At 43.5% G+C, this 22,163-nt stretch overlaps 1 protein-coding gene across 1 annotated transcript; it reads left to right on the plus strand.

Annotated features, from left to right (window-relative positions):
• Positions 1-2,521: 2,521 nt before the first annotated feature.
• On the plus strand, positions 2,522-7,743 carry LOC139763806 (uncharacterized). Its single transcript, XM_071690074.1, has one exon. The coding sequence runs from the start codon at positions 2,788-2,790 to the stop codon at positions 3,661-3,663; it is 876 nt and encodes a 291-aa protein (XP_071546175.1). The 5' UTR covers positions 2,522-2,787; the 3' UTR covers positions 3,664-7,743.
• The last annotated feature ends 14,420 nt before the right edge of the window (positions 7,744-22,163 follow it).

Raw genomic sequence — 22,163 nt, forward strand, 5'->3', positions numbered from 1 at the left:
ACACGCAAGCTTGGTTTTAAGTCCATTTGGGAAGTGTTACGTTTTCTTTGAAAAGCCTTTCCCTTAAAGAAAACTTAGATACAGTCATTCAGGGATTGGCACTATAACTTCGCCTAGGAAAATCGGCTCATGAAAACGAAAGGAAATTACGTATGTTTAGGATACATAAACTTGAATATTGAATTGCTTAGACCACAAAAACTGGGCTGATGTAGGATAGATAATGCTACATGAGGGTGGCTTGGTTGAAGTTTGAATAGATATAGTTTGCTCAATTTAGGTAAGGTTAGGTTAGGTTAAGGTAGACTAGCTGAGATCATCTGGTTAGGCTCATGACCGAATTATAATATGGTTAACTGTTCGAAGAGCTTACATGTAATGGTATGAAACCTACTTATATCAGTGACATGAACACACCGTCTCAACAGATTTAATCAGGATCGTTTACATTAAATACAGTTCAGCTCGTGGTTCCTGCCCCAACATTCCTGGAGGCGGAACAAGGAAAGGGTGACCGCTTCATGGATCCTAAGCATCATAAATTCGAAGCTTCAGAATTTCGAAGAATCTTTATTCCAGAAAACAAAACAAAACAAAAATACTAAAAAGCCTCAGTTAAGAAAATGTTCCTACACAAGTTAGACTAGTTCTATTTAGGTATATCTTAAATATCTTTCCTTAATCTTAGGCTATCATTTTTGTTTTGTTTTCCGGGATAGATTTGCTTTGGGATTTCGTAATCCCACGTGAAACAGTAGCTAGATAATCAACATTGACAGTTGGTTGAAGCAATTTGTGGTAGCCTAGCTGGGCACCTTCCTGGTTACGAATGTATAATTTTCAACATACCAAATAAACGCTTAATATATATATATATATATATATATATATATATATATATATATATATATATATATATATATATATATATATATATACATATATATATATATATATATATATATATATATATGTATATATATATATATATATATATATATATATATATATATATATATATATATATACATATATATATATATATATATATATATATATATATATATATATATATATATATAATTACATTCCTGAAGAAACTCTTACATTTTTTTGCAATCTAACAACTACGGTATATTAATATCATTTTCTCTAAACATGCTACAGTCAGACATATTACTAACCCCAGCGTATTCTAATGTGATTATTTTCATTATATTCAAATGATTTTTCGGGTTTCTGCTTTACGAGTAAAATAAAATACAGTACCTCTCTATTAACAATATAACTTTGCACTCAGACGGGTGTCTAGAGCAATCAGTTTCAATTTATCCTTAAAACTGTCCAATTCAATTTATAAACCGTAAGTGGCATGAGTAAATGATTGTCTCCAAGCGTCATGAGACACAGGAGATAGACTGTAGGCGCCAAGGAACACAAGTGATGGGCTGTAGGCGTCATTAGAACAGATGATAGGCTGGAGTCACCATGAGATATAAATGATAGGCTGAACTTGTCATTAGTTGACAGATAGGCAGCACGCGTCGTGGGACATAACAGCTAGCTGTAAGCATCATGAGATACTAGAAATAGGACGTAGGCGTCGTTAGACGAGTGAGATACTGTAGGCATCTCCAAGTCTGAATATGGTTGTTACGTTACACTGGATATTAAGTATATAACATTTTGAAACGTAAAGTAGTCTCTGAAAATGACAAGATGGAGATATGGCAGAAGCGGTTTAAATGGATCATCCTTTACGGCTAAATTGAGGGAAGTATAACTGTTTTATGGTATTTTTATCTACCATTAGCGAACTAGGTGATGTATTTACTAATGGCACATGAGATAAATTATTAGTTGCATTTGTGTAGACTGAAAGAGCCGTGTTTGCTGCACAAATCTTGTCTGTCATCTGTTTTTTACCCACACATTCCCATAATCATCCGTATGCTACCGTATAAATGATGGTTTTATGAGACTACCTCCGCTGGAAGATAAAACAAATCCAACGTACAGAAAACGTTCTCCAGATATATATATTCCCAGTTATCGATCCATGTGTTGGCAACAATACCTTTAAGCTTCGCATAGCCATATTCCTGTCTAAACTGTAAACCTGTTCAACACTTTTTTGCTTCTGTTATCTCAGGTAACGTGTGTGCTTCATATTTTTGAGGGTAATGGTATTTAATATGACAGAATTATCATTTACTTTATTGTAAGAATTTGAACTGACCGGGTACACGTGACATGTCTGCGCGCGCACGGGACTCTGGTCGTTGTGTGGAAATGTTAAACTCCGGTTACCATTTAAATGAATTATTTTTCATGTTCCCTGTATGAACATGACGTAAACATCAATCCTTATAAGAAATTACGTATATTTGAATTGGTTTTGATGATAACGTATCATGCTCAATGAGTATATCATACAAAATAAAGAATAAATAAAAGTCAAAGTGGCAATGAATGGCATTTTTGCCCATCCCAGCTCACTGGCTCAGCTCGACAGCTCAGTGCTGGGTGTCGCATTCTGGGTTCTTGACGTTAGTTCCTCTCCCAGAAAGTGAATCTCTATATCTATTTTCTTGTGGCAATCACTGTAGAATTTGGTGATATACTGACTGTTTATCGAGCTATCTGAAGGAATACCTACTCGTAGACTGGAATTCCTTACCCTAAGTGGTCGAAATAATACGATAAAGTTAAGTGGAGTGACCCAAAGAGAGTATCGGGCAGTGTGCGCTGTTGCCAAGTCTGGAGCGCAGGTGTGCCACATCGAAGATGGAGTCGCGATCAGCTGATCCTCTGCAAAGTCTGAGGTCGCAGCAGAACGCGCGTCACCGCTCGTCGAACAACAACAATGCTCTCAAGAAGAAGAAAAAGAGGCGTAGGAGGCGTAGACGCACTCCAAAAGGGGTTATGATGATGCGTAGTGAGAGTAATGTCTCTGTTCTGTCCCCAGCGACATCGCGCGATTCATGGGCGCTACACCACGGCCCGACCACTCCTGTGCTGCGGCCTGTGGGTGCACAGGTGCCTCGCGCCCCTGAGAACAGTACTCAGTTTATCATGGACGACCACGAGAACTCCGCCCTCTTCGTCGATTTTGATAACTTCAGTACGCCACAGTGGGAGCAAGAGCCGCCCATGAGTGGCGCAGAGGAAGACACTGGCAGTGCCACGCCCACGCACCTTCTCACCCGCGACTGGTTCCCCTTCAACGCGGCTGACTTCGAGACGGCGTACCAAACCGCTCGCGAAGATCGGCTGATGGCTGGGAGTCGCTCCGACCTGCGTACTGCCATCATGGCTCTGGAGGCCCGCGCCGCCGTACTGACGGACGCGCTCTCCGCCTCCCCCTCTCGCATGATCTCCACCCTCCAAGCCCAGCTTCTGCAACTTCAGGAGGAGAATTCGGCGTTGCGGCAGCACCTGAACCGCCGTAAATTGAAACGGCAGCAGAATTTGTTTTCCTCGTCCTCGTCATCCACAGACAGTGACTCGGAGTCGGACTCCACCAACTCGTCTAGTGACTGTTCTGAATCAGACTGCGACACCTGCGCGGCCCGTCGCAGAGATGCGGTGAAGAAGGAGGAGGAAAAGGAAAATACCTGCCCCGTCCCAATTGATCAGCTGCCTCTTCTTCACCACCCATAACTCCCAGGGGGAGTCCACTTCCTTCGACGCTGCAGTCCCCAGGCGGCTAACTCTCCCAGGAGCGGATATAACCATTCTTTATCCGCAGTGTCTGGGCAACACCTAGTACCTATAGTGGCTTTGTGGTGTCGCGACTTCCTGATCCGCCCATCTGCGAGTTCCGGATGTATGCTCAGGGGGCGTCCCTCTGCAGCAGTGATGGAGCACCACCGGCGCTCTAGGCCAACTCCACGACCCACCTCACCCTCCCTCAGAACCAGTCGCACCGCTTGTGGGTACAAGCCGCTCCAGTCGTCAGAAAATAGTTGATCATATGTGGTAGCCTGTAGGTAACAGCCAAGCCCATCATATGTGACTGAGGAGGTGGATAAGTCAAAAGCATCTTACCAGGTGAGGGAAATTGAAAGGCTCGTGTTTCTGTCACATTTGCCACATGTCTCAGCATACCATATCCACAGTGGAGCCAGTCACCATATACTGAACTTTAATGATGTGATGGTCAATTGAACATTGATGCAGTCATTCGCCATGCAGTAAGAATGCAACGTGTTTTTGGTAAAAAAAAAAAAAAAAAATTGTCATTGTACCGGATCCAAGTTCAACAGCCTTCGTCCAGAATCTTTCACGACTTGCAAATACTTGAGAACTGATGGAAAGTATGTTTGCTCAAATTGCCCCCCCGACAAATGTTTTTTGTTTTATTTCTAGTATATATATATTTTTGTTGTTTGTTGTATGTTATAGTGGTATAGCAGAAATATCTATCCACTCTTGTTAGGCATATGATACTGCTATATATTTTTTTCCGTTTGTAAAAACTGACACATTATCCATATTTAGATATTTTCGTTCAGCAGTTTCAATGACGCCAAAAAAAAAAGGGTGTAATTTGTCTTGTTTCTATGTAACGATCGAATTTCATTAATGTTTGGTTTTTGTAAGCCAGATTATACCCGATTTTTTTCATGTAATCTTATGCTCTGATTTCGTAATGTCTCTTGTTCACAAATATTGTATCCTTATGTTATACTTGTTTTTTTTTTTTTAAATTTTCACATTCTTTTTTATTGGGCCTTCCGTATATATTTGTATGTTTCACTTTAGGCCTATAGCAGACATCACTGTGGTGTTGCACGTTATAAAGTGACGTTGCACCCAGACGCCATACTATGCATTATAGTTATCTTTTCTCTTTTTTTTTCTTTCTCTCTCTCTTCACTCCAAGTCATTATCAAAGTCTGTTTTCTTAGAGCATGGGAACTAGGCGCGTTCCTCCCACACGGACATCAGGCTCTTGTCCAAGTGTGGAAGTAGCGCGTTTCTGTCAGTCTTGTACCACATATGGAATTTGTGTTGCCCAATGATGCTGGATCTCCCGAAAACACTTGGCTATTGACACCCTGACTGAGGTACACTTGGTGAATCTGTTTACTCAAGATTCTGTTATCTTTTGCATCTATTGGAAGTTTGCTCTGGCGTTGTTGTCAACTTTTTTTTTTTGTCGCATTTCAACCATCTGTCAGATTGGCAACAGCAAAACCTTGCTAGTATATTTAACTTTTGGTAAAATTTTCTAACCCAGGGATAAAGTGTCATCAACGCTAGTGAAAGATGTGGCTGTGTCACAAACCAAACGATTTTGTGTGTGTGTGTGTGTGTGTGTGTGTGGTCAACATGAAGGTGGAAGTGCCTCAGTAATTGAAGAAAACATGTTGGATTTCTAATTTAACCCATTATGGGTATCATGTTTAACTTAGCAATGTGAAGCCTAGCTGGTACATACGTGCAACATTTTGTTGTCAGGTATTGGCAAGGCTATAAATGTTTAACATTGAAAATATCCATAGTGTAGTGGCATAACTGTCAGATTTAGCAAGACTGTCAAGCGTAGCCAGGAAGGGTGTCAAGCGTGTACCTGGCGAGGATATTTATACTGTAACCTGGCAAGGGTGTCGAGTGAAAGATTCGGACCACGATGAAGTACCTGTCCTCTTGTATGTGATATTAAATATTAAGATAAATGTACACAGTAATATGTAAGCATTAGGCACAGTTGAGGAGTATTTGGATATGCAATGGCAGTTACTCTTAAGCAAAAGGAAACAAACTTGGATTTCAGGTACAGAGTGCGCAATGGGGGATTCATAAGTCTAAAGGAATGGTTGGCAGATTCTCGATGTTTCTTTGTTGTGCGATTCACAGCATTTATTTGGTTATCGAAAACGAAACATTTTTGTGTTGTACAGTATTTAACATATGTATAGAAATTACCATCATTTCTTTAGACTGTTAGTCTCCCGTTCTCCCGAGAGCTCGAATTAAGCTATATATTATAGCTGGATGTGATCAGTTAGTGTTAGACTTAAATAGTTGTAACTGTGTAAAGTGAATTTTTAGTTTTTCAGGCCATATTAGATATTAATATGCAGTTTCAATCCTGAAATATGGCTTAAAATGTGATTCTTTCGTATATGATAATTCTGATTTCACTCTTGATTCTTTTGGTTACCGTATGTTTCATTTAATGACGCCTGATCAGTCCCAAGATTAAGACTGCTATCGGTGACCCATCACGATGCTTCACTTAAGTGTCATACAGCCCCTCGAACATTCGTACGATCGAGACTGTCTTGGCCTTAGTATGGTGCTTCGCTTTGGGTGTCGTTGTAAGTCTGTAATGCACTTGGTCCAATACAGTGCTTTGTTCAGTGTCTTAATCAATGCATATGACGTTCGAGTGTCTGTCTAAGCACCATGATGCTTCGTAGAGTCTCGAACGTCAGAATGAGATTGATTTAGCCTTAAACGATTCATTAACGTGCGTCGTACTCTAAGTCACGAATGCCTGAGTTGAGACTTTCCATGCAGTGTCTCGAACGCCTTAGTTAGACAGTCTTGAGTTAAATTATGTCTTTTTTTTTTTTTTTGAGAAAGTTCTCATGATCCCTCTTGTCTTAATCGGTGTCACGAGCATTGGAATTATTTGCAGCTGTGTAAGGTACGGAGAAGTCCAACTCAAGCAGGTACTTCTTGAGCATATATATATATATATATACACATCTTGTAATGTGCAGTTTTCAACATTACCCTGAAAGTGTTGGGGTTTTTAAGTTATACTTTGGTAGCTGTATGAATCATATCTTCCCAGACTCATTTGAGCATGTGTAGATGAATTCACTGAGTATTGCCTGTGTTATTATGGAATAAAAGTCGTATGTAAATAAGTTTACCACAACGATTATTGTTATTTTTGGACGTGTCCACCACCAGTCAATGCTAATATAGTTTGTTACTCGTAGTCTTTCTATTTTTTTTTTTTTAAATGGTTGAACGTTTGAGATAGAGTATTAGCTACTTTATTTTGGAGCTCAGAATTTTGTAACGAAACATTGAATCTTTGAGTCAGAAGTGAGAGCAAAGACTATAGTTTTGAGTTTACAGCATTACATTTACATAGGAAGCAAAAGGTGTATGTTTTTCAGTTGAATCAAAACATGATGTACAACAGAATGACGATGTGTTATGTCAGTTTATGTTTATAACACTCAACTGAATGTATTGACCCAAAATGTTTCTGTAAGCATTATATAAGATTGAGCATTTGATATGTGAATTTTGTGATTATGATAAATAATGCATTAGATCTGTATATCTGAAGCTAAACACATTGGAATGAACTAAAAAGTGATAGTTGAATTCAACAGTCAATACTCCAAAGCCTAAAATTTCGTGTATAATGTAAAACTGCTAATGCCTTTGTTGGGTCCTATGTGAAGCTGGGGTTATTATACATGGCACCCGTGGTCTCAAAGCTCAGTCCGGGTGGGTCTGTCGGATCCAGTTTGGCTTTTAAGTTATAATGGTCTCGACAGGTTCTCCAAGCTGTGTTGACTTCTATTGACCTCACATGTTAACTTTAAATTTATCGAAGGATTTTTAGAATGTCAAAACTTTTGTTTTTATGTGTAATTTTTTTTTGTGTATGACGATTTTAACACTGCAAAAAATTGAAATTTTGTAAGTCACTTGGAATCATAGTTCACAAGAATCTGGTCAGAAGAATAAAACATTTTATTTGAATTCATGGATTTTTAAAATCACCCTTTCCTCTTACGTAATCATGAGAACTTTTTTGTGAAACTCCTAGAATTGCTTATTAATCTGGAGTATTTAGTGAGGCAGTGATCAAGAAATGAAGGTAAAAAAAAGATGTAGGAATTTTTGTTTTATAGAAATTGCAACTGACTTAAGATTAGGGATGGAAGGACATTTTACTTATTTGAATAAAGGGGAATATATATATATATATATATATATATATATATATATATATATATATATATATATATATATATAGATATGTGTGTGTGTGTGTGTGTAATTCAAGATCGGCTTGATGCATACATGATTAACGTAATGTACAATCCCAGTTGACGCTACGCAAGTTACTGTGTGGTCTTTGGTAACTCATGAGTGGGCCGTTTTGATAACTTTCCCCTCACACTGAAACTTTGGAAGACTTTACCCTCTCACGTCTTTCCTGATGAGTATTATCTAGTTCATTTTAATAAAACGGTTTCACGCTCTTCAAGATTTTTTAAATGCTTTCCCTTGTGTCCTCTTTTTCATTAACCTCTCTATATTTCAATTAAGGCCTCGTCTTGATGTGGACTTTTGTCTAGCCTCCAAAGTAAAAAAGAAATGTAATAAAAGTGCAAAATATTTTTTCACATTGATTATATTCCTAATCACCCCCCCCCCCCTCCAAACACACACACACACACACACACATTCAAAGTTGCACAGGTACTTGACAGAGTCAGGACTGGCACAATAATAAGGGAAGAATGTCGTGTTTGCAACACTAGGGAACCTACATAGTTATATTAGGGAGTGGTTGACAACTACTAGGTGGGAGCCCATTGCCTGGGAACTTCTTTAAAATAACTTTACAGTATACTGAGTTACTAGGTGTGTGAGATTCACTGTAATGTAATTTCAGTGAGAATTTAATGTATGCGTTTATTCAGCTCCTTGATATCGCTGATGGAATCCTTAGGTATGATGACGGCCACTCCGCCCAAAGGTTATACCTCGATGTTTTTTTGGTTTTTTTCTGGAGAGGAGATCGGAAGACATTGTAAATTTACAAGACTTACGACAGTCTTATGAACTGCTGGCCTTCCTATATGAGTGCAGGACGCGTGAGTAAGCCCTCATAAATCTTAAGTGCTACTTGCTGGTGTGCTATATGTAAATCATGCTTCCAAAGAAGAGATCAAGGTGATCTTACCTCCAAAAAGATCAAGGTAATCCATGCTTCCAAAGGAGGGATCGAGGTTATCAGATTCCACACCTCTTATAAGAGAGATCAAGGTACTGTCTCTGTTAATGTGCATCCCACTTGGTCATCTTACTGTCGGTCGTTGTTGGCAAATCTGTGTTAGTCATACGCCTGTTAACCCTGCGTTTCTGTTCTGACGCTAGGTTGCCCTACGTCATACACCTGGCACCACCCTGCGTTACAGGATCTACCCTGGCAACCCTGAGTTGCTTGTCTTACTCATGGCAACCTGCATTGCTGTTCTTACGCTAGATAGCCCTGCGTTATAGCCTTGTGCCTGGCAGCCCTGCGTTGTTGGTTTTATAACTGGCACCTTGCGTTTCTGGCCTTACGCTTGGCACTGCGTTACTGATCTTACGCTTGGCAGTTCTCCGGTACTGGTCTTACGTCTAGCAGCCCTGCGTTACTGGCCATAGACTTGGCACCCCGCGATGCTAGTCTTACGCTTAGGAACCCTGCGTTACTGATCTTATCTTGAACGCACTCCTTTATGATCTTACCCCTGGCAGCCCCGCGTTACTGACCTTACGCTTGGTACCAAGCCATAATCTTACGCCTGGCAGCCTTACGCTACTGACCTAACGCATGGTACCCTGTGTTAACGATATTACGCATGGCAGTCCTGTATTACTGATCTTACGCTTAGCAACCCTACATGCGTTACTTATCTTACAAAGCTTGGGAGCCCGAGGCGCCAATTCTCTGTTCCTAACTGATCTACAGTTCCACAAGGATATTTCTAAAATAATGCGGATGAATACAGCATTACACCCATAATTATCTCGACAACTGACAGGCCTTAAGCCCAAGAGACTTAGACGCGACACTTGTTGACCACGTTGGACTCCCCGACCCACTGTAACTTGTTGATGTTGCTAAATAAACCATCATTCCCCCACCCCAACCCTTCACCACCACCTCTCCCCCTCTGTGTACGAGATGCCATATTGTTTTCTATTCCAACTATGGACACGAAGCGTCTAAAATGTACTGAATCACCATAACATGATCCAACCGTCATAACACAATCCACGGCATGGAGATCGTGATGAAAGTTAACGAAGATAAAAGACAAGAGGGGAGTGTGTCGGCTGCATCAGGCCTAAACAGACGTTAATATATCCTCTTAAGACGCGTTGGTCCCCGGCCAAAACTTGGATCAGTTGGACGCTACTTCCTATGCTGTTAGAACCATAATGATACCAAGAGTCCGGCGCACAATACGACCCTTGTGGTGGTGGCCTGGCCTTATACCCAAGGGTCGTATCGCCGTGGTCAAAGGATTGAATGTTAAAGAAGTGGCTTACTGAGTTGACCTTACCCAAGACCCTTAGCTGCCTGTAAGGCGGGGTTCAAATACCAAGGCCAGCCTTTGTAATCTAGCCAGGTTTTCTATCAGTGTGAACTCGTACCGAAGCCAGTTCTTATACACCAAGGCCTGCTCTCGTACCAAAGTCAGCCCTTAAGGCCAGCTTCTGCATCAAGGCCGACCCTTGTACGAAGGCCAGTATGACTGACTGGTGTCCCCAGCTGGGGTGCTATAATGTTGTCAGGTACGACCGATGGAACAGTCGTCATCTTAAGACTGGAGAAGGTATCTGGAGGCTGACCTTCACGTACACTGACCTGGGTTACACTAGTCGGCCTGCCAGGTCGGACACACATGACCTGATAACACGCGTGCAGTGTTCAGACTTCACCTAACTTTTATTTTGGCGATGAGGAAAAAGAAATTTGTGATATGATTCCACCTCCAATTCTTGGGGTCGGTGGTTCCCAGTGGGTTCATTGCTAATGTTGTAATAACATTAATGGTTATTGTTGTGAACGATGCAGCTTCTTCAGGAGTGGTAACTGTCGAGTTTATTGAAACATTAACCCGCCAAGATTTAACCCGTGTTTATTGTCATCGCGCGAAGAATTAATATTCGCGTTTTTATTGCATATGCAATATTTTTTATGACGTCGAATGCGAGGTCTATTGGTTCATTTTACTGATGCAGTTCAATAATGAAGTTGTGAGAGGTGAGTTATATATATATATATATATATATATATATATATATATATATATATATATATATATATATATATATATATATATATATATTCTTTTTCTTTCTTTCAAACTATTCGCCATTTCCCGCGTTAGCGAGGTAGCGTTAGGAACAGAGGACTGGGCCTTTTTTGGAATATCCTCACCTGGCCCCCTCTGTTCCTTCTTTTGGAAAATTATATGATGGGCTGCGGGTGACGTCAGAGAGTCATAGGCGATGTCACTGGTGTGCTGGTGACGTCATAGAAACGTCACAGGTCCGTTGTTCATGTCAGGTCTGTCCGTGACATCACAGGTTTACTGGGGCCACCACTGGTAAGTTAGTGACATCAGGTCTGACGGCTCATCACAGGTTAGTGACATCAGGTCAGACGGCTCATCACAGGTTAGTGACGTCAGGTCTGACGGCACATCACAGGTAAGTTAGTGACGTCAGGTCTGACGGCTCATCACAGGTTAGTGGCATCAGATCTGACGGCTCATCACAGGGTAGTGACGTCAGGTCTGACGGCACATCACAGGTAAGTTAGTGACGTTAAGTCTGACGGCACATCACAGGTAAGTTAGTGACGTCAGGTCTGACGGATCATCACAGGTTAGTGACATCAGGTCTGACGGATCATCACAGGTTAGTGACATCAGGTCTCACGGCACAACCCAGGTAAGCTGGTGACATCACGTGTGACGGCTCATCACAGGTTAGTGACATCAGGTCTGACGCCATATCACTGGTACGTTTGTGACGTCAGGTCTGTCTTGGATATCAAAGGTCTATCGGGGACATCACTTGTCCGTCCGTGACATCAGGTCTGTCAGGGACATCACTGGTCCGTCCTTGACTTGTTGACTCCGTCAAGTCACCATTACGGTCTTTGTGATTCACCATCACCACCAGGTCTCCACCTATCACCATCACTCATCATCAGGACGACCAGGTACCATAACTCACCACCATGGCTACCACTCACCATCACTCATCACTAGGATCACGTCACCATAACTCATCACCAAGACTATGACTCACCATCATTCATCGCTAGGATCACGTCACTATAACTCATCACCAAGATTATGACTCACCATCACTCATCACTAGGATCACGTCACTGTAACTCATCACCAAGACTACGACTCACCATCACCATAACTCAACACCAAGACTATCACTCACCATCACTCACCTCCAGGATCACCAAGACCAGCAGTCCCCATCCCCACTACCTTCACGACTACCAGTTACCCATACCACCAGCCACCATTCCACCCCACACAGTCACCATCACCACCATGGTCACCATACCTCACCAGCACTCACCATCACCACGGCAGTCATCCCACTCACGATAATACCCATCATCATCGACAGATAGAGAACATGGGATGCACGGTAGAGAAGTGCACTGGACAAGTACCTGCAAATTGTGCCAGATCAGCCAGGCTGTGGGGGCTATGTGGGCTTGAGGGCTGAGGCTTCCAACACCTTGGTCGACCAACGACCCAATCCAGCAGCCTGGGCCCAGCCCAGGCTATTGGGGGAGGGGGGGTGGTAAGAAGACCCCCCCCCCCCCCCAAGACTCCACGATGTGACATCACCACAAACATCACCTTCACCAGTCACCATTATCACAAAGCCATTATCACCACCACCATAAGCAGAATAATCTCCAAACGCACACCACCACCACACACACACACCACACACACACACCACCACCACCACCACCACACACTACCACCATCACCACACAATAACACCATCACCACAGACAACCACCATCACCACTACCACCACCACCACACACTACCACCATCACCATAAACTAACACAGTCATACATCACAACCACCACAACTACCAGCACACATCACTACCACCACCACCACACACTACCACCATCACCATAAACTAACACAGTCATACATCACAACCACCACAACTACCAGCACACATCACTACCACCACAACTACCAGCACACATCACTACCACCACCACCACACACTACCACCATCACCATAAACTAACACAGTCATACATCACAACCACCACAACTACCAGCACACATCACTACCACCACAACTACCAGCACACATCACTACCACCATCACCACACACTACCACCATCACCACTACCACCACCACCACACACACACACACTAGCCTATGCCAGGTGCCCATTTAATCGACCAGTCCCAAAGGGGAGGAGGAACAGTGTGTGTGTGTGTGTTGTGTGTGTGTGTGTTGTGTGTGTGTGTGTGTTGGACCAGACCATCAAATAAGGTGTGTTGGCTCCCACTAGACTCAGTGGTGGCAGCCTGAGTGAGTCATTAGTGGGTGGCACTGTGTCTCATGATGATGTAGATGAACCTACCTACCGCTCCTACCATCACTGATCACTATCATCATTACTATTGGTACTACCAGACAACCACACCCACCGGACACGACCACCACACACTACCACCATCACCATAAACTAACACAGTCATACATCACAACCACCACAACTACCAGCACACATCACTACCACCACAACTACCAGCACACATCACTACCACCACAACTACCAGCACACATCACTACCACCACAACTACCAGCACACATCACTACCACCACAACTACCAGCACACATCACTACCACCACAACTACCAGCACACATCACTACCACCACAACTACCAGCACACATCACTACCACCACAACTACCAGCACACATCACTACCACCACAACTACCAGCACACATCACTACCACCACAACTACCAGCACACATCACTACCACCACAACTACCAGCACACATCACTACCACCACAACTACCAGCACACATCACTACCACCACAACTACCAGCACACATCACTACCACCACAACTACCAGCACACATCACTACCACCACAACTACCAGCACACATCACTACCACCACAACTACCAGCACACATCACTACCACCACAACTACCAGCACACATCACTACCACCACAACTACCAGCACACATCACTACCACCACAACTACCAGCACACATCACTACCACCACCACCGCCACACACCACACACACACACACTAGCCTATGCCAGGTGCCCATTTAATCGACCAGTCCCAAAGGGGAGGAGGAACAGTGTGTGTGTGTGTGTTGTGTGTGTGTGTGTGTGGTGTGTGTGTGTGTGGTGTGTGTGTGTGTGGTGTGTGTGTGTGTGTTGTGTGTGTGTGTGTGTGTGTTGGACCAGACCATCAAATAAGGTGTGTTGGCTCCCACTAGACTCAGTGGTGGCAGCCTGAGTGAGTCATTAGTGGGTGGCACTGTGTCTCATGATGATGTAGATGAACCTACCTACCGCTCCTACCATCACTGATCACTATCATCATTACTATTGGTACTACCAGACAACCACACCCACCGGACACGACCACCACACACTACCACCATCACCATCACTCATCACTAGGATCACGTCACTGTAACTCATCACCAAGATTATGACTCACCATCACTCATCACTAGGATCACGTCACCATAACTCATCACCAAGATTATGACTCACCATCACTCATCACTAGGATCACGTCACTGTAACTCATCACCAAGACTATGACTCACCATCACTCATCACTAGGATCACGTCACCATAACTCATCACCAAGATTATGACTCACCATCACTCATCACTAGGATCACGTCACCATAACTCATCACCAAGATTATGACTCACCATCACTCATCACTAGGATCACGTCACCATAACTCATCACCAAGATTATGACTCACCATCACTCATCACTAGGATCACGTCACCATAACTCATCACCAAGATTATGACTCACCATCACTCATCACTAGGATCACGTCACCATAACTCATCACCAAGACTACGACTCACCATCACTCATCACTAGGATCACGTCACCATAACTCATCACCAAGATTATGACTCACCATCACTCATCACTAGGATCACGTCACTGTAACTCATCACCAAGATTATGACTCACCATCACTCATCACTAGGATCACGTCACTGTAACTCATCACCAAGACTATGACTCACCATCACTCATCACTAGGATCACGTCACTGTAACTCATCACCAAGATTATGACTCACCATCACTCATCACTAGGATCACGTCACTGTAACTCATCACCAAGATTATGACTCACCATCACTCATCACTAGGATCACGTCACTGTAACTCATCACCAAGATTATGACTCACCATCACTCATCACTAGGATCACGTCACTATAACTCATCACCAAGACTATGACTCACCATCACTCATCACTAGGATCACGTCACTGTAACTCATCACCAAGATTATGACTCACCATCACTCATCACTAGGATCACGTCACTGTAACTCATCACCAAGATTATGACTCACCATCACTCATCACTAGGATCACGTCACTGTAACTCATCACCAAGACTATGACTCACCATCACTCATCACTAGGATCACGTCACTGTAACTCATCACCAAGATTATGACTCACCATCACTCATCACTAGGATCACGTCACTGTAACTCATCACCAAGACTACGACTCACCATCACTCATCACTAGGATCACGTCACTGTAACTCATCACCAAGACTATGACTCACCATCACTCATCACTAGGATCACGTCACTGTAACTCATCACCAAGACTATGACTCACCATCACTCATCACTAGGATCACGTCACTGTAACTCATCACCAAGACTATGACTCACCATCACTCATCACTAGGATCACGTCACTGTAACTCATCACCAAGATTATGACTCACCATCACTCATCACTAGGATCACGTCACCATAACTCATCACCAAGATTATGACTCACCATCACTCATCACTAGGATCACGTCACTGTAACTCATCACCAAGATTATGACTCACCATCACTCATCACTAGGATCACGTCACTGTAACTCATCACCAAGATTATGACTCACCATCACTCATCACTAGGATCACGTCACTGTAACTCATCACCAAGATTATGACTCACCATCACTCATCACTAGGATCACGTCACTGTAACTCATCACCAAGACTATGACTCACCATCACTCATCACTAGGATCACGTCACTGTAACTCATCACCAAGATTATGACTCACCATCACTCATCACTAGGATCACGTCACTGTAACTCATCACCAAGACTATGACTCACCATCACTCATCACTAGGATCACGTCACTGTAACTCATCACCAAGACTATGACTCACCATCACTCATCACTAGGATCACGTCACCATAACTCATCACCAAGACTATGACTCACCATCACTCATCACTAGGATCACGTCACTGTAACTCATCACCAAGATTATGACTCACCATCACTCATCACTAGGATCACGTCACCATAACTCATCACCAAGACTACGACTCACCATCACCATAAACTAACACAGTCATACATCACAACCACCACAACTACCAGCACACATCACAACAATAACACACACCACCAACATTACCACCACCAACATCAAACGCCATCACCACCATCACCACAGTTACCAATACCACGGTTTCCTTCACCACCAATCACAGTTACAATTATGGTCACCATCACCTACCCCGACATGATCACCATCACCAATATATTCGCCAAACCCATCACAGTTAGCACCACCAGTCACCATCACTACCACAATTACCATTACCACCAGTCATAACCAGTCACCACCACCACCACCAGGCACCATCACCTCTAAACAGTCACCATTACCTCCACAGTCACCATCGCCACCACACAGTCACCATCACTTACACAGTCGCCATCACCACAATAAGAAAAATTCACGTCCCGTGTTCAGTGTATTTCTCACGAGTCAGCAACTATGGGTGTAGGAGTGAGCACACATTCCTCAGGCATCCTACGCGTCGTGTGTGTGTGTGTGTGTGTGTGTGTGTTGGACCAGACCATCAAATAAGGTGTGTTGGCTCCCACTAGACTCAGTGGTGGCAGCCTGAGTGAGTCATTAGTGGGTGGCACTGTGTCTCATGATGATGTAGATGAACCTACCTACCGCTCCTACCATCACTGATCACTATCATCATTACTATTGGTACTACCAGACAACCACACCCACCGGACACGACCACCACACACTACCACCACCACCGCCACACCCCGACCACCACACACTACCACCACCACCGCCACACGACCACCACACACTACCACCACCACCGCCACACCCCGACCACCACACACTACCACCACCACCGCCACACGACCACCACACACTACCACCACCACCGCCACACCCCCACCACACACTACCACCATCACAGCCAAACGACCACCACCACATGTACCACACACCATCATCACGACCACCACCCCAACCAACTCCACCGCCGCAATTTACTACCACTACCACCATCACTGCTTCCACGGCCTACCTCACCACCACTGCCTCCGCCGCACTCCACCACCACCATCGTTGGACACCACACACACACACACACACACACACACACACACACACACACACACACACTAGCCTATGCCAGGTGCCCATTTAATCGACCAGTCCCAAAGGGGAGGAGGAACAGTGTGTGTGTGTGTGTGTGTGTGTGTGTGTGTGTGAATCATAGCAGTAAAGACATGGTACATATACGAAGGTTAAGAGATGGGGCAACACGAGTATAAAACTCTTTCCTCGTAACACATAAATAGTGATTACACACACACACACACACACACACACACACACACACACACACACACACACACACACACACACACACCAGCACTACCACCATCACCATAAACTAACACAGTCATACATCACAACCACCACAACTACCAGCACACATCACTACCACCACAACTACCAGCACACATCACTACCACCACAACTACACATCACAACCACCACAACTACCAGCACACATCACAACAATAACACACACCACCAACATTACCACCACCAACATCAAACGCCATCACCACTACACACCACCACCACCACACATCATTGCACACTACAAACACACACCATCACCACACTACCACCATCACCACTACCACCACCACCACACACAACCACCATCACCACACTACCACCACCACCACCACCGCCACACACCACACACTACACCGCACTACTATTGTCCTCACCAACACGAACCACAACCAATAGCAACACCACGTACCACCACCAACAGCACACCTCACTATCATCAAATCCCCACAGCCATAATGATTTTTAGATTTCCACGAAAGAGTGAGCTCTGTCATAGACTAAAGAGAAGACTGGATGGAATATCTGTATCTAGACTGCCAAATAATATTCACCACTATGCCGCATGGGAGATTGATTAAGAACCTAGATAACCATGCAAGAATATCAAGTAAACTCTCGATGAACAGAAGATATCATTTCAGAGGAGGGGAACAGAAGACGCGTGTCAGAGGAGCCATCTCGAAATGGATAAAAAGGTCAGCAGAGGAGCGTCCCAGACCATTGCTTTTCCTGATGACGCAAAGGTCAAGAGGAACGTGAAAAGCGGGAAGGACTGTATGAGTTCACAGTGGGACCGAGCCGCCAGACTCAAAAGTTGGTCTAATATATGGCTGACGAAATTCTACTCGTGGAAATATAAAGCAATGAGGATGGGGCACAGCAAAATAAGGCCTCGATATGTACCACATAATGATATATATATATATATATATATATATATATATATATATATATATATATATATATATATATATATATATATATATATATAAAACGCTAGCGATATTGTTTGTGAGAAAGACTTGGGAGTTGACATCGTCTCAAACCTGTCGCCAGAGTCCCACATCAGGAAAATAATACAGGAGACAAACTGTCTGCCCGGCAAGTACATCAAGCCAGAACTAGTGTGTGCCTTTTAACATTTAGTCACCGCGATGAAAGAAACACAAAGAAATTATATAAGAGAAGATCTAGGTAAAGGAGGGCAGCCAAGATGATATCAGGATCAAAAAAAGCTAATTTACATTTACAGAGAAAGGCTAGAGCCCTTAAATTAGCCTACCATGTGGGTATATTAAATTTTTAAACCTGTCTGATGGTATCAGCACTCAACTGTTATTGTTGAAAAGATGAAGGGACAGAACAACCAGAGGCTATAACATGAAACTGAGCAAGAAAACTTGTTAGAAAAGATGTCCAGATGTATTTTCATAGTATGCGAGTAATATATGAACGAACGGAATAAACTGAATGATAAGATCTTTTTTTCTGCAGATAGCATAGAGAAGTTAGAAAAGTCCAAGAGTTGTGGCTCCACAGGTGTAAAACTCCCTCCACCACGACTACACCACCACTCCCACCACCGCCACACACCACGACTACCTTCATTACCCATCACCAGCCACACACCACCGCACACCATTAACACACACCACCGCACACCACCACCACACACCATCACAACCATCCACCACCATTATCACACACCACTGCCGAAAACCGCTATCATCCACATACCACTCACCACCAACACCACACACCACCACCACCAATCACACCCCAGCATCATTACCACCACACACCACAGTCACATACCACCACACATCACCACCACCACCACACGCCAGGATCACCATCAAACACTACCGCAACCACACATCACCACCATAAATACACGCCACCACTACCTCACACAACCACCAGACATTACTGCCACCACGAGCACTATCACCACACATCACCACCACCATCCCCACACTTTACTAAACACTGTCACATACATCACCACACGCCATCACCACCATCACCACACACCACCGCCACAAATAAGACCACCATCGCACACCACAACACACCACACAAACACCACCACCACCACCACCACCACCACACGAATCACTACCACACACCACCACTTCCGATCATACACCTCCACCACAACCAAACACCCGCCACTACCATACACCACCACTACAACCACAGTGGTACGATCAATGGGACATTGACACCATACTTTCTCTGACCCAGCGCTCCGGGCGCACTATATTTATCGTGGAGACAACAATGACACCACACAACATCTGCTTACATCTGGCGCGCCGTCTTGCACCAGATGGAGGACACCATACCTGACACTACACTTCACAACTACCCTTCACAGCCACTACTCTTCACAACCACAACTACCCTTCACAGCCACTACTCTTCACAACCACAACTACCCTTCACAGCCACTACTCTTCACAACCACAGCCACTACTCTTCACAGCCACAACTACTCTTCACAACCACTACTCATCACAACCACAACTCTTCACAAACATCTCTTCGCAGACACAACTCACCACAAACCTTTCCATAACCACAACTTTCACAACCATATCTCATCACAAACAACTCCTCACAACCACATGTCACCACCAACAACTCATCACAACCTCTCAGCCACTCACTATCACCTATACTAACCACGAACCAAAAAAAAATCCACAATCATTACTTCACAACCATAATTCATCACTGCCACAAACTGTCCCAACCGCAAGGCATCACAACCATCATCACAACTCGTCAGCACAAAGCCCTGCCCAACCTAGCTCCGCTTAACACAGCAATTTCTCGGCATTACCCAGCGTCTACCCAGCATAACCTCACCTCAGACAATCGCCTCGCTAAATCAGCCTAGCAGCCCACACCTGCGCAGAAGAGGTGGTAACCAATGATACAGGTGTGTGTGTGTGTGTGTGTGTGTGGCAGCAGGTGTGGTGTTTGCCACACCACACGGTCATGGCCACTTGACACAGATGACCTCCGTTAACACGGCTCGCCTGGGATATCACAGTTGGCTAGTTGGCGGTTATCATAGCAGGCTAGTTGAGGGTTATCACAGCTGGTCATTTGGGGTTATCACAACTGGTCATTTGGTGTTATCACAGCTGGGTAGTTGGGGTTATCACAACTAGCTAGCTGAGTTAGCACAGCTGGGTTTATCATAGCTGTCTTGTTGCGGTTATCATATCTAGCTAGTTGGGGTTATCACAGCTGGCTGGTTGGGGTTATCATAGCTGGTTAGTTGAGGTTAGCATAGCTGGCTAATTGAGGCTATCACAACTGGATAATTGGGGTTATCACAGCTGGCTAGTTGGGGTTACCATATCTGGCTAGTTGGGGTTACCACATCTGGCTAGTTAGGGTTAACAACGCCTGGTTTGTCGACACCAGAAGCTATACATCACTCTGACATACACCATGATAAATTGAAATACTTGACAATCAAACAGTCTTACCCATTGGTCTCTTGCTGTTTGAACTCCTTTATCCAATGGTCTCTTGCTGTTTGAGCTCCTATATCCAATGGTCTCTTGCTGTTTGAGCTCCTATATCCACTGGTCTCTTGCTGTTTGAGCTTCTATATCCAATGGTCTCTTGCTGTTTGAGCTCCTATATCCAATGGTCTCTTGCTGTTTGAGCTCCTATATCTAATGGTCTCTTGCTCTTTGAACTCCTATAGCCAATGGTCTCTTGTTTCAACTCCTATACCCAATGGTCTCTTGCTGTATGAATTCCTATACCCAATGGTCTTTTGCTGTAAGAATTCCTATACCCAATGGTCTCTTGCTGTTTCAACTCCTATACCCGATGGTCTCTTGCTGTTTGAACTCCTATATATTCCTTCGTATAATCAGCAGAGTGTTTACTGCTGGGCCACGTTAAGTCGAGGTCTATACCCTGAACTACATTGGTGTCTGGGGAGGTCGAGTGCAGACATATGTTCCCCTGGTGAAGCTTAATGTTGCACACTTTACATAAATCGACAGATCACCTGAACAGGTCGCTTCTAACCAGTTGGATCTCTCTAAAAAAAAAAGTGGCATTTCCGATATCATTATTCAACTTTTGGGAAACCCATGCCAGCAGCCTCAAGGTGGTGTTATTAGCCCTCTCTATTTCTTCCTAATTATTATTATTATTATTATTATTATTATTATTATTATTATTATTATTATTATTATTAATATTATTCTTATTATTATTATTATCATTATCATTATTATTATTATTATTATCATTATCATTATTATTATTATTAGTATTATTATTATTATTATTATTATTATTATTAT

The sequence above is a fragment of the Panulirus ornatus genome, chromosome 48, assembly GCF_036320965.1.
Source record: "Panulirus ornatus isolate Po-2019 chromosome 48, ASM3632096v1, whole genome shotgun sequence".
NCBI lineage: Eukaryota > Metazoa > Arthropoda > Malacostraca > Decapoda > Palinuridae > Panulirus > Panulirus ornatus.